The 14,272-nt window shown below is 41.2% G+C and overlaps 2 protein-coding genes across 8 annotated transcripts in view; one reads left to right on the top strand and one right to left on the bottom strand.

Annotated features, from left to right (window-relative positions):
* lgr4 (leucine-rich repeat containing G protein-coupled receptor 4) overlaps positions 1–3,447 on the top strand; it is a 35,397-nt gene extending 31,950 nt beyond the window's left edge. For both annotated transcript variants that reach the window (XM_039794303.1, XM_039794304.1), the window contains exons 17-18: positions 47–100; positions 222–3,447. In XM_039794303.1, the coding sequence (XP_039650237.1) occupies positions 47–100; positions 222–1,630 (1,463 nt within the window). In that variant the 3' untranslated portion in view covers positions 1,631–3,447. The remainder of the gene's footprint in view (positions 1–46; positions 101–221) is intronic.
* A 1,240-nt stretch (positions 3,448–4,687) lies between these two features.
* mybpc3 (myosin binding protein C3) overlaps positions 4,688–14,272 on the bottom strand; it is a 38,550-nt gene continuing 28,965 nt past the window's right edge. For all 6 annotated transcript variants that reach the window (XM_039794299.1, XM_039794298.1, XM_039794297.1 and 3 more), the window contains 8 exons: positions 13,824–13,991; positions 13,565–13,653; positions 11,280–11,475; positions 11,033–11,172; positions 9,208–9,367; positions 8,950–9,086; positions 8,066–8,252; positions 4,688–7,135 (listed from right to left, as the gene is read on the bottom strand). In XM_039794299.1, coding sequence (XP_039650233.1) covers positions 7,110–7,135; positions 8,066–8,252; positions 8,950–9,086; positions 9,208–9,367; positions 11,033–11,172; positions 11,280–11,475; positions 13,565–13,653; positions 13,824–13,991 — 1,103 coding nt within the window. In that variant the 3' untranslated portion in view covers positions 4,688–7,109. The remainder of the gene's footprint in view (positions 7,136–8,065; positions 8,253–8,949; positions 9,087–9,207; positions 9,368–11,032; positions 11,173–11,279; positions 11,476–13,564; positions 13,654–13,823; positions 13,992–14,272) is intronic.

Here is a 14,272-nt window from a genome sequence, read left to right on the forward strand (position 1 = left end):
CTTTTTTTTCACATTTGCATTTCTTACATGACATTTTTTATTTTAGGCGGGGAGGATGTGGAAAGAATCTCAATGATTATGCATTGCTCTCCTTCACCAGGTAAGCATTAAACAGCTTTTTAATGTCTTTCGTTATGGGTCCGTGTTGAAGAGATTTAAAATAATCTAAAAATCCAAATGAACTGTTAACTTTTGAGCAACCACATTGTTTCTGTCTTCAGGAGCCTTCAAGCCTTGTGAGCACTTGCTGGGTAACTGGATGATTCGTCTGACAGTCTGGTTCATCTGCCTGGTGTCGCTGGTCTTTAACAGCCTGGTGCTGGTGGCCACCTTCTCCCCAACACACCGAGCCGCAGGCCATTCCCACTCTCTCACTCCGTCTCTCTCCCCAGCCCGGCTGCTGATGGGGCTGCTGGCCCTGGCCAACCTGCTCACAGGCCTGTACGTCGGCGTGCTGACCGTGCTCGACGTTGCCACCTGGGGCTCGTTTGCCGAGTTTGGTGTGTGGTGGGAGATGGGGCCTGGCTGTCAGGTCACAGGAACTCTGGCCGTCTTCTCGTCCGAGTGGGCGGTCTTGTTACTCTCGCTGGCAGCCGTGGAGCGCAGCGTGGCCGTGCGGACAATTCTCGGCAAGGTAATGATGTCACCCAGAAGGAACGGCGGCAGCCATCGCAGATGTTGGAGAGGAGATCGACGCTTCAGCCTTGCAGCAGGACTACTGGGGCTGCTGGCTGCTGCTGGAGCCTGCCTGCCTCTCCTAACCTCCAGTGACCAGTCCGCCTCTCCTCTCTGCCTGCCCTCCGCTGGCGGAGAGGGTCCAGCTCTGAGTGTTACAGTCGTTCTGGTGCTGCTCAACGCGCTGGCTTACCTGTTCACTGCAGCTGTGTACACCCAGCTGTACTGCCACCTGGGCAGGGTGGAGCTGGCCGACCCAGAGCAGACAGGCGCCCTGCGACACGTTGCCTGGCTCATCTTCACCAACTGCATCTTCTTCTGCCCCGTGGCAGCTTTCTCCTTCACCCCTCTCTTGACTGGCTCTACAGTAGGCGGCCCAGAGATTGCCAAGTCCGTCACCCTCATTTTCTTCCCGCTGCCTGCGTGCCTGAACCCAGTGCTGTATGTGTTCTTCAGCCCGGCCTTCAGGGAGGACTGGCTGAGACTACGCGGCCGCGGAGGAATGACCAGGGAGGTGAAGGCTGGCGCTGAAAGTCACGGAGATGATGGTGGCGGAGGGTCGGAGCTCACAGACGGCGGCTCCTCCACCCACCTGGGCTTTGACTGTGGGGTGTACTCACAGCTTTGTGGAGAGACGGTTGTATGCGAGCAGTGCGAGGCTGCGCTGCATGCCAGAACCTGCTCTTCTCCCTCGTCCTCCACGGTCTGTAGACACTTGGTGAAGTCTCACAGCTGTCCCACCCTCCTGGCGGGAGCTGCAGTGTGCCAGCGCGCTGAGGGGTTTTGGGCAGACAACGGCACACCCTCTGCTCAGTCTGAGTACGCAGACGAGGGAGACTCATTTGTGTCAGACAGTTCAGACCAGGTTCAGGCCTGTGGCAGAGCCTGCTTCTGTCAGAGCAGAGGCCTTCCTCTGGTACACTACTCATACAACATACCTCGAGTCAAGGACTAAGGACGCGTCAGAGCTCCAGTACGTCTGAGGGCACAGATCTCTCTGTCATGTGAATTTAGATCCTACAAGAATATATAAACATTTTTATATCTCAAATAACAAAATGTGCCAATTAAAACACTATTCAGCAAGCACTTATGTTTGTAATTACTGTGTAAACAGAGATGCAACCAGTCATTTAAAGGGAACTTGGTATGCTTCATGAACTTAGAGACCATTTCTACGTGAGCTGAACTGAGCACATCATGTTACAAACTAGTCGACAAAGGATCTCGCAAAGGAAAGTCTTGCCGCCAGTGCCTGCCTCTTGCTTTCGATTGGATCTCCTGATGTTGCGAGCCTCAATGTTTGTGTCAAAGGTTTTGCGATTTATCTGTTTTACCTGTACTTATAAGCTTTTTCAATTTTAATGGCTACACATCTTGTCAATTTTTAAAGCTTCTCCACAGCAACTGTTGATTTTATACTTTGATTTTTTTTGTTTTGTTTTTACATAAATGTAGCAAATGTAATAATCATCGTAGACTTTTCTGTGTGAATGTAACTTTTCAGGTGGTCTTCACCTACCAGAGCGGGATAATGTAACGTCAGCAATAACTTCTGCCATGCCTGCCTGTGATCGTAATCAGTGTGAGAATGGTATAAGTAAATGCCAGTCTATAATAAACACGTCTTTGCTCTAAGTTACTAAGACTAAGAATGTGATAAACGTAGCAGATATCACTGTTATAGCAACAGCTATGCTTGGTGGTGGTTATTTATTGTTTGAGCAGCAGGACGGTGAAGACAATTTCAGGTGGCCTTTGAATGATGAATATACAATATACCCCAAGCATTTACCAAAACTACAGGACTTCTCTGTTTAATTCTTCACCAAAAAATAGTACACACATACAGGTTTGGGTCATTATGGTCATTAGTCTGAAAGATAATTCCAGTTATTTAAAAAAAATCTGGGCCTTATTTTCTGACTTGTTTGCTATCATGCTGTTTGATTTGGATCAAACTTTTTTCTTGACTGCTGAGCTACACATTGTATTTGCCGTTGGGTAAAGAGACACATCAAACCCAACAAACATTGCCTTTTCAGTACAGTAACGCTTAAATAAGACCTGCTTTTATTTGATGTTCAGATTTCTGGCTGACAAAACAATAACTGTTGACTGTTGAATACAGTGTTTCCTGTAAATAAAACCTGCCCAACATTGATCAAATGAATAATTTAACATTTTGGGAAATACTGTTATTTGCTGTCTTGTTGACAGTTGGATGAGAAGATTAATACCACTCATCACATATCTGTATGCTAATGTTTAGGCTATAGCCAGCAGCTGGATAGCTTAGTTTAGCATAACAACTGAAAGCGGAGGGAAACAGCAGGCCTGTTTTAATTTTTTCAAAAACTGAAGGATTAAACAAGCGAGCTTTAGATGCTCTGGTATGTAACCTTTGGACAGAGTAGGGCTAGCTGTTTCCCTCTGTTTTCAGACTTTATGCTAAGCTAAGCTAACCTGCTGCTGGTTTTAGCTTCTTATTTAGCGTACATATATGAGAGTGGTATCACTTTTAAAATGTAAATCTCGGCACGAAAGAACATTTCCAAAAATGTCACTAAAGGAAAAAGTTAACTTTGGTTTTATTTGGTGAACAACAAGCAACAAACAGGAAATCTCCAAAATTCAACTATTAATCACACAAGTTGAACTTATGAGAAGAGTGATAGCTGACGTACATTTCTGCTTGATTAAAAATGTATCATTAAGCATAATTTGGCTTGTGAGCGACAAGTTAAACACATTAATACCGTCCAAGTTAAACACATGAATGTAATCCCACTCTTCCACTTCTTCCAACATGATGTGAACACAGCACAAGACTGGCAGCCAGCTGAGTCAACAAGAAAGTATGCAGTGCCAAAAAGTATAAAATGGACCATTATATTTGAAATATGGGTAATTATTATTCAACAACAGATATTTAAAGAAGTATCTGCATTGTGGATCTTCACTTTTCTGCTCTACAGTGCATTAATTGGCAACATTTTGACCACAATAAATGGGCACGATGGTATAAAAGTATGAAAATAAGGCCTATCTTTAAACTAATTCACTTCCTCCAGTGTCTTTCCAATCCAGTTGCATTGTACACACTTACTGTATGTTCATTTCAGTCTGTATTATTGTACAGGTCCTCAAAAGAGCAATTTTATATAGTAAAGTATTTTAATGTAGATGTCTTTTTACCCTGAGAGCTGACCTGAGACTGCGTGTGACGAGGGATTGACTGATGTTTGGTGTGTTGGAGCATGACTGTACACATTAAAGGTGGATACACCCTCAGAGCGTGTATCCACAAGTGTATGTCATGTGAGCGCTCAGGAATTTAGGCAATGTAGGGAAACATTTTCTCCCACCAACAAGACTTTCTTGTGTCCTTATAATGCACCATTTCATTTTAATCTCTGAATTTTATTTTCTGTTTTCCATGTAGTCATTTGTCTCGACCGGGTATGTAAATTCTTGCACCAACCAAAATGTCCGTTGATTGTTTGAGATGTCCCATCTGGTGAAAATGTACAAATATTTTAGTAGGTTGGTTATTGTTTTTTTTTTTTTTTTGTCTGTAAATTATTTGAAAAGAAAACTAGTAATCAAGAATGGGATGCTAACTAAGGAAGCTACCTCCTCGACTGCAGTGGCTACCAGCAGTGCTTTGTAAAAGAAAAGTCTGTTTTCATCTGTTGTGATTCTATTTGTTTGCATTCTTAGCTTTATTTTGACATGTGGTTGTACACCATCATTTTAGATAGGTGCAAATTGTGGGAGGAATCTATGTACTGTATACTGTGATTATTTTTTTTAAACCTATCTATAAACTATGAAATTATTTGTTTTATCTTTTATAGATACAAACTTGCAAAATAATACAGATTATAAAAAGAATCTCACTTAATTTCAGTTCAAATTAAAATCTTGTTTGTAGTTTTTCATGTGCGATCTCCCCAAGTTGTTTTATTTTGTTCAAGTAGATACAAAAATTCTATAAATCGTGAATGAATAAAATTGGAAGAACACAACCATTTTTATTTACCTTGGTGTTAAAATTAAAACACTACAGCGACCGTTATCTTTATCAAATATGTTATGTGAAATTTTTGTACATTCTTATTTGTTTAAAACTTCTTTCTGGCAATTCTGCCACTTTTAAGTCGCTGCACAGATGATTCCTGGGATTGGAGATAATATAGAAAAAAATATGTTTATTGCAGTATGGCATAGAAAGGTCAAATCACCTGAAAATGAAAATATTGACATTTTTTACTGCCAGCAGAGTTCCCCATTGGACTCTGACCAATCAAAAGTGAGGACTTATCGTTCTACTTACCAAACCTTTGTTACATACTCCAAACTGAGTACCGTCAAATAGTCCGATCACTTAAGAGAAATTATGTAAACTTAGTTGGCAGTAAAGATAAAGTGTCTAATTTCTGCTCAGAAAAATGTCCCAAAAATCAGTTTTTAGCAGCTAGGCAGTCCATCACTTTGGTCTAGACTGAAATATCTCAACAACTATTGGATGGATTGCCATGAGAATTTGACATTCATGGTCCCTAGAGAATCAATCTTTATACTTTGGTGATCCCCTGACTTTTCCTATAGAGTCCCGGTAAGGTCAAAGTGAAAAAAAAATTAAAAAGTGAAATATCTCAACATCTACTAGATAACAATGTAAGCATGCTTAAACGATGAACTAAGATGGTGAACACGATAAGTTCCTACTAAACATCATCGTGTTAGCATTGTCATTGTGAGCATGTTGGCAAACTGACATTCCGTAGTGGAAAATTATTCAGTGAATTTATTTAAGTACAATATTGGGGTACTTGTACTTTACTTGAGTATTTCCATTGCATGCTAATATGTAGGCTACTGCTCCGCTTTTATTCTGCAAGTATTTATTTGACTGCTTTAGTTACCAGTTATTTTGCAGATTCAGATTATAAATACAAAATCAACTAATAAATCATGATGCATTTATTGGCAGCACCTTTCTCAGCTGCAATTTTAAAGTTTGTACATTAATGCTTTAGTACATTTAGTTTTGTACTTTAAGTGTATGATTAAGGTAATACTTTTTTTACTTAAGCAACATATAGACTGCCTTTAGATTTTAACTTTAAGTATTCTACACTGTGGTATTGCTACTTTTCTACTACTTCTTCCACCGCTGCTAATGTTAGCATTTAGCTTAAAGCACTGCGGTGCCCCACAGAGCTGCTAGCTGTAGACTTGGTCTTGTTAAAATAGTTTCAGCTGCAAAGCCCAAAGCAGACATCATTTCAGGGATGAACTGTTTTGTTTAAACGGGACCTTTCCAAGCCTGTTAACAGGTTTAAGACCCTTTGTGCCATTCGGTGGAGTTTCCTTTCACCTCCAGTCATGTTGTCCACCACTGCTGGCTCCCTTTACTCGTGTAGTGAGCTGTAACTTGGTGATGAATGAAAAATAACCTCTGGGGTTGTATAAAGAAACAGACGTGCCATTTGAGAAGTCCTGTTTAGCTTTGAACCGTGTCACCTTTTCACTTGTAATTTATGGATTTTGGTGAATCCCTGTGTCAAGACACCTGGCAAAAGTGGAGGCGCTGTAAGGCATTCGTCATTTATGTTAATAGTGGCCCGGCACATGTACAAAGGCTCACTGGATCTTTTGCAGCTGCATGTTGAGAGGACACAGGAAATATTTACATTGAAGGCATCAAAGGAACTGCGGAGTGATGTTACAGCAGCTCCCGCTCGAAGAACACCACCATGTGTTCCTCTTCACTCTCACATGTCCCCAGTGGTAAAAGGACATCATAGCTATTCCAGCAATTCACACACATCCATCTGTGGCGTGCACATTAGGCACATGCCTCACACCTCTGGCTTTAGCGAGGCTTTGTTACAATAAAACTAAGCCCTCAACAACTCTTGTCCATTCCTCTGGACCTCTGAGTATCACTGGCATGCTCTCATTCATTTTCTGAATGCCATGGCTGCTAAAGCTATCATGATGGCAATTTTACTGGTGTCCACTTATTCACCACTACTGACTACACTGTAATGCCACTACTTGAGAATATGACTGAATGGAATCACTCACTTGTGTTTTTGAAGCATATATATTGACCTTTGTAAGCACACAAACAAATCCAAACACTGCAATCCATTTCTTTAGATCAGCTGAAAGGACTGAGAAACAAGATGACATTGCTACCTTCTTTGACTATTAGAATTCAGTAATCCAGTGGTACACATGATACTAACACAACAGTGACGACGATACATGATGATTCCAGAAGATGAAAGTGGTGCAAACACAAAAAAAGGATTTGGGTTAAACAGTTCGTGATGCAGGTGAAGAGTTTCTCGTGACACAAAACAGTCAACATGCAGGAGACAAATCGATCTTCTCTTCAGTCAGCAGCTCCAACCTCCTCACTTATCTTCTTTAGCAACTTGAGCTGCAAACCAGGAACATAAGTCAAGATTCAGAGGCCTTGATAAGTCAATTGCACAAAGTTACATTTGCTGTACGATTTTCAAATGCAAGAACATATTTTTCAACAGTGTATCACTACGGGGGTTTTTTTTGTGTAAAAAAGAATTAAATTGTATGACTTAAGCCAAACAATGGTTATAAGCAATAACAGATTTTGTTCTCCACTTGGGGGAAGCAGAAACAGGGTGTGAACACAATATTGACATATCATCACCTTCTAAGTTGAGATGACAAACTTGTTTTCAAACCCTTTTTACCTGTCCAGCAAACATCTTTTAGCTCCACTATGTCCACCAGCTAGTTGCTAACGGAGTCTGTCTGCTGTTTGGTGCTAATCATGTAGTGTTTTTAGAGCTTTTCCGATGAAAAGGACGCTATCGGAGCTGTGAGAGTGAATGAAAACAAAGTTGTCGGCCAAAAGAATTAGACAATTATCTTATAGACGTAATAAAAGTCTGTAGAGCTGAGGGGAACTGCAGACACTGGTAATAATTGTATATGGGTTCATCACTAGTGACACCTCATAAACAAGTCATGTGATCCATTATTAATGTAAAAAATTGTATGTGTTTGTTGTTACTATATATACTGTGATATAAACTAGAAATGGATTCAGTGGAAATTGAGAAACACGTAAAATAAAGCACATACAGATTCCACCACAGGAAAAACAAGTGCTATAATTTAACCTGATGGAAATAATTACTATATTCTCACATTTACACTAATATATATGTTTTTCTTTATGTGGACTTTCATTATAAAACATTTATTATTAAAAAAATAAAAAAGTAGGGAAAAATACCAGAGGAGGAAAGTATGTTGTCTAAGTGGGTCATGAAAAAGAGGACACATGCGTTTCTGTCTCTGTACCACCACGCAGGATACTTACGGCGGACCTCCAGTTTACACTCCACTATGTCCTCTCCGCTGTCATTGACTGCTTTGCACATATACACTCCCCCGTCGAACGTACAGGGCTTACGGATCTCCAGCGTCAGAACACCTTGTTTACTGAGCATCCGGTACTTGGCTTCATTCGAGATGTCCATCTTGTTTTTGTACCAGGTCACTTTGGGCTAACAACATAGGACAAAGTATTACAGTACATCAGGTGATACTTTTCACAATCTGCAATACTCTTACAATTAGGCCATAATTTAGTACTAGTCCATTAGTCATCACTGGGTTTATCTGGTGGATACTGTTTCACTGAGAATATGGTGTTTATTACTTCCTACTAATCCCCAAATGTTTGCATAAAGAGGTGTGTGTGTGTGTGTGTGTGTGTGTGTGTGTGTGTGTGTGTGTGTGTGTGTGTGTGTGTGTGTGTGTGTGTGTGTGTGTGTGTGTGTGTGTGTGTGTGTGTGTGTGTGTGTGTGTGTCTCAGAGGTTATAGGTATATGTTTCTGATGGTTTTTGAGTGTTTTTCCTTTGCTTTAATTCTTGAATTTTACTCAGTTATTTCTCTCTCAACTGTATGTTTGAAAACTCTGGATAAAGTTGTTATTTGGAACTTGAGTTTGGATTGGTGCTATCATGCTTAACTTTCTTTTAAAGCAAACATAGACGAAAAGTCTCTGTAATCATAACAGCTACTGTAATATGCTTGAAAACTCTGGAAATAATTAGCTAGAAGTAGGAGTTGTTTTGTCTAAACCTCACTTAAAATGTCTTCCATTAATTTGTTTTTCTTTACAATAAAAAGTATAAGATTTGTGTTTGTTAGTGCTATGAAATCTGTAAATGTGCATATTATGTGATGAGCCTACTGACCTTTGGCGTTCCTCTGACAGAGCAGCTGAGGGTCGTGCTGTATCCTGCTATGATAGAACGGTTCACCAACGGATGTGTGAACTTGGGAGCCTGTGAGAAGTCATGTTCCTTGTAGGTGGGCGGCTTGTACTCGATACCTGAGCAGAGAGACAGACCACAACTGGGTAATTGGATATTATTTTTTCTTCAGGACATAAAATCAGAACCACAATGGTTTTGCACTAATTATATATATGTGCTGTCAGAGGCTGAGCTCACCTGTTTTCTGGATGTAAGCGCTGTCTGCTGTGTTGCAGGGCTCTGGGCTGAGACCCACCAGGTTGATGGCAAAGACTCGGAAGACATACTCATTCCCCATGATGAGGTCAGACGCGACGCAGTTGGTTCGCCTGTACTGCTCGTAGACCGTAAACCACTCCTTCATATGAATTGCAAAAACATGTTGCACATTCAGTTTTGTTTCCAATTCAATATGTAGTTTATGTTGTACAGGTGGAAAATGTGAAGAAAATGGCATTATGAGGGGGTTACTAAATGATTTGATGGAAATGTTGTGAATCATATGCTGTGGCCTTCACAATCACCACATCTCAACCCAACTGAACACCTATAGGTGATTTTAGAGGTAAGGTTGATGGTGAGCTAAGTGGTGAGTTATTAATTAAGGAACTCCTCTCTCTCTCTTATAATGTTAAAACATAATATGAAAAAACAAATTACTATTAATATAAAGACAGAATAAGGTTAATCAACTCAGATTTCCCTATTTTGCAACCAATTTCAGTCACAAGGGTCCACTGTTTGTTCACTGAGACTAATTATATTTGATAAATAAATTATGGCAAATAACATCAGACAATAACATTCTATCAGTGATATATCACTGATTTGATTTCAAAATACCATCACAATGTACCTGAAACTAAAGGAGTTAAATGAGTGTAATTTCTCACAGTTAAAATGTATTTGTTTAGGTACAAGAATGAAATAAGATATGGGCAGATTTAAACTGCATCAGCCATTATCTGACATCTAACAGGTACACAGCACATTGTTATTGGTAACATGATGATCAGCATCCCCAAGCTTGCTATAAAGAGATGCAAGGAAAATTAATTTGATCTAATAATGACTACAGTGAAACATGAACCATCAACCAAGCCGGGCAGGAAAACAATGGCCCTGCGTCACCGTACACACAATCCAGACCAGGTCAAGGCTACGAGTATAAGATTAGGACATTCCTGGCCGATATCGTTCCTGGCAGCTCGAGGTGGAGGACGGTGCCAGTTGGAGGTCTTGCCAACAGGCCCATGATGCATCACTCCTGGCCCGCAGAGGAGACTGCTTGCTCAGCATTGGCTGATTACAGTTTATGTGTCACAAGGGAGGCTAAAATATCCCTCTGTGTCCATGCAGCATTCATCCTCACACATGTAGAGACTTCCTCACTCATATCAATAGAAAGGGAGGTTTGCAAATGTGGCTTTACAGCAGCTCAGTTGGTGGTTGTCGGGTAGAACTAAAGACCTCCAATGGACCAGTTTCAGTGAGCAAGAAATTTTAACATTGCCTTCCCCTAAAAAGACCTCTGGATATCATATGTTGTTGCTAGTAACTGAGACTTGAGACTGGAGTTAAGCCAGGTCCAAATTACTTTAAATTGAATCAGTGTGGGTAGTGTCAATATGTCTAAAAATATATGCATTTTAAGTGCAGGAAGAAATGTTCTTTATTGTTACTCATTTTGACTGCAGCTACTCATTATTTGGTGGCGCAACATGCTAACATCAACATTTGGATTTGGTATCTTTAAAAAGTAAATTATTTATCTTCATTGGGTGCAGGGAGGTTTTCAACGCAGCCTTTTCAGCCTGGGTACAAAGCCTTCCAGTAAAAACATCTGATGTACTATATGAATATATATTCTTAGAGGGCTTTTTTCTGGCTAATTGCTGTGATTGAATTCGCATAATCATTGCCTATACCATCAACATCAGAAACCTGTTTTCAGCTTCACTTGAATGTAAAATAAAAACAGATGTTAGCTTTGCTGCTAGCACCCAAGGGTGCGGAGTCTCACCATGGTCTTCTTGTCAGCTTTCTGAACGGTGTAACCAGTTATTTCACAGTTACCGTTGTCCTTCGGCGGCTTCCACTCGAGTGCCACATTGAAGCCCCAGATATCTGTGATCTTCATAGCCTGAGGGGGCCCTGGGAGATCTACAGAGGAGAAATCAGAATTTTGAGTAACTTTCCGCTACAATGATTGTATTTATTCAAAACAATAATTCCCACTGCCAGCCCTCAATGTGTTCAGTCCTGCTTACCAACAATCTGCAGTGTGATACTTGCTGTGTCTTCCATGTTCTCAATCTGCACCTGGAGTTCATACTTCCCAGAGTGATTTCTCTCTGTCCTGCGGATGAAGAGGATCGTATCCGTATCGCTGTTCCTGACACTAGCGAATGTGGGGCTCAGAAGCTCCCCGTCTTTGCTCCATGTGACCTTTGGCCTGGGCTTACCCTGCATGACCAGAAAAGACAAAGTTTCAGTTCAAGATGCTATATGTCAGGTCAAAAATAACAAATTATTTCAGATGTTACAAAGAAAAGCTAACCTGGACTCATTGGACACAGAAACACAGCTAGTAAAAGGCTAACCTAGCTTGAAACATTACTTATATTGTCTCCTCTCTCTGCTTGTTGCATTCAACGTGAGAATGAGACTAAGCTGTCCTGGATGAGTGTATACTTTCCAACCTAATAGGGGTTTGTGCTGTAATAACTGATTCACCCAGCCGCCGTTTCAAGTTTTTAAAAGGCGTATTTACAAAAAGGTTTTGCTGTGGGAAAACAAAAATAAGAATCAGCCTTCCAAAAAATGTTTGTCTCCAGTGTGTGTGACCTGTGGCGTCCGTCTGCTTGAGGCTCTCCGCCTCTGCTTCCTGAATCAATCCTCCATGACACTCCCACCTTCCACTTGGGCCGGGTTAAATCAGCGTCACACAAACACGCCCCCTCGTGTGTCACAAGTCAGTACTGACCCTTTCGGCGCTAACTACATTCACTGAAAGTCGTAAGATTTTTCAAGGAGATGTAGAAATATGGCCGTTTAGTCTGTCACTACACCGTATTTGTTACAAACATGATGCTTGACCTTCCACGTAGCCACCAACAGGTCAAGATTTCCCCTGGCCCAACACTTTTTGAAAGTTACCTGTTGAAGTAATAATCTCGAGGAATTTCATTTAAATAAATGTCCTATACTGTAAGTCACTATCTATGGCCGAATGAGATAACACAGTGGTGATTGAGCCTATGGCTGACTGATGAAAGCCCTTGCATTTGCAGTATTATGAACGGGGTGTCTGAGGTGTCATTCCCCGGGAAAATCACAAGTGGCGGCAGAGTTAGTGACGTGTTTTCCGTCAACCAGCAGTGGTTGGTCCGCCAGAGAGGGTAGGTGGAGCTAACACAACAGTCCTGCTTTCAACTGCCAACTGAGCTAACTGTTATCACACACTGTTTGGATCTCTGGGAAGTGAGATCCAAAATCACACCTGCAATTACCACTTAGTGCCATGGTTGCCGCCAAAGAGAACCAAAATGAGATCTTCAAGATTTAACTTTAACGTAAAGGTGTTTATAGGTATTAGTAGAAGTTCCCTCTGGCGCCACCTTCAGACCAAACTTAAAGTCTCTGATACACCAACCCAATTTTCGGCCGTCAGACAGTCTGGCGAGGTCGGTGACTCGAGTCTGTTCGGTGTGTTACATGCCGTCGTCAGTTGGAGGAGCCGTCGGCATCCATTTTGGCCGATTTGACTTGTTGAATCGGCCAGTGGGCAGTCGGACTCAATGACCAATATGATTGGTGGAGTGCTAGCCCTTGACAAGCGAATCAGTGCTTCTTCCACAAGAAGCTGACAACGCCAGTATCTTCTTATTACTAGCCAATCTTATTTTCTTCCGTTCAGTGAGTAATGACAACAACGATCCTTCTTGACTACTTTCAACACTCTCTGATGAAAACAATGACTGACGACAGCGTGCTCTGTGTTTACTAGGTCTAAAGAGATGTTCCGTCATTTCCGGTTTATTGTTTAGGCGACAATACAGATTAGCGCCACCTGCTGTTATGGAGTCGATTATGTCTCATGCATGCGCAGAATATACGCTCAAGTCGGCATCGCTTCGGTGTGTTCCGAGGTAATTTTTTGAGAGACGGGAGCCGACCGATCAGTCCGACTGCCTTTTCTGCCGACGGTCGGCCATCAGGTTGGTGTGTCAGGGCCTTTACATGTTTCACCCAACTGCCACTAAGTATCTAACAACACTAAAGGTGCCTTACGGTTTTTGATGTAGATAGTAATATGACAAATATACCATGAGGATGTAGAAACTTGTTAGCCAGTTTGTCAAGAAATATAAAATTACATTTACCGTAATTGAGCCGTAAATCTTGAACCGTAAATCTTCGACCCTTACAGGTGTGTACATTCATGTTCATGTTGTACATTTATGTTTCACTCTGATGTGTGCACCGTATAAAGACATAAGAAAAGCATTGTGGTGTTTGAAGGATGATTTCAAGAAGGTCTACTGTACCGCACCTGGAATTGAATCACAAGATTGACAGTTTCTCCAACTGTCTTGATAAGAGTCTGGCGGAGATTTCTGGGGAGCCAAATTTTAGGGCGTTCTGTGAAAGAAAAAAACACAATAAGAGGCATGACGGGGACTGAAAGAAATGGAAGAAACTCAGACTAAAGGGTGAGTTTAAATTAGGAGAAATATTTAGCTATATGAGATGTATTAAATGTACTAAATGAGCAGAGTGTTGTCAAAAGTCACCACTCTATAAATACTCACGCATTATCTCTCTGATGGTGACAGGCTGAGCCAGAGTGGTGGGAACACTGGGTCCTGCCATGTTGTAGGCCCGCACACGGAACTGCAGCTTGTCTCCGGTGGTGAGATTTTTGATGGTCAATGATGTCCGGTCAGTCAGACCCTGAATGGCTGGTATCCATTCATCTGCTATAAACAGGAAACAAACAACAAAAGGGGGTCAACAGTTCATGACAGCAAATACAATTCAGATATATACTATAATTCCAGTCATAACAAATATCAATCAATTACATTTATTTTGCCCTGACAAACACTGTCCATACACTGTATTTTGATATACTGCTTTTTATTGGATAGCTGTAAGTATAGAGGCCAACAGGAAACAAAAATAAGAGAAAGGAGTATAACATGCAACTTGGGATGTTGCAATAATATGGTATGCACCTTAACCGTTTTGCCACCAGGCT

This window comes from Perca fluviatilis, chromosome 3, assembly GCF_010015445.1.
Source record: "Perca fluviatilis chromosome 3, GENO_Pfluv_1.0, whole genome shotgun sequence".
Classification (NCBI taxonomy): Eukaryota; Metazoa; Chordata; class Actinopteri; order Perciformes; family Percidae; genus Perca; species Perca fluviatilis.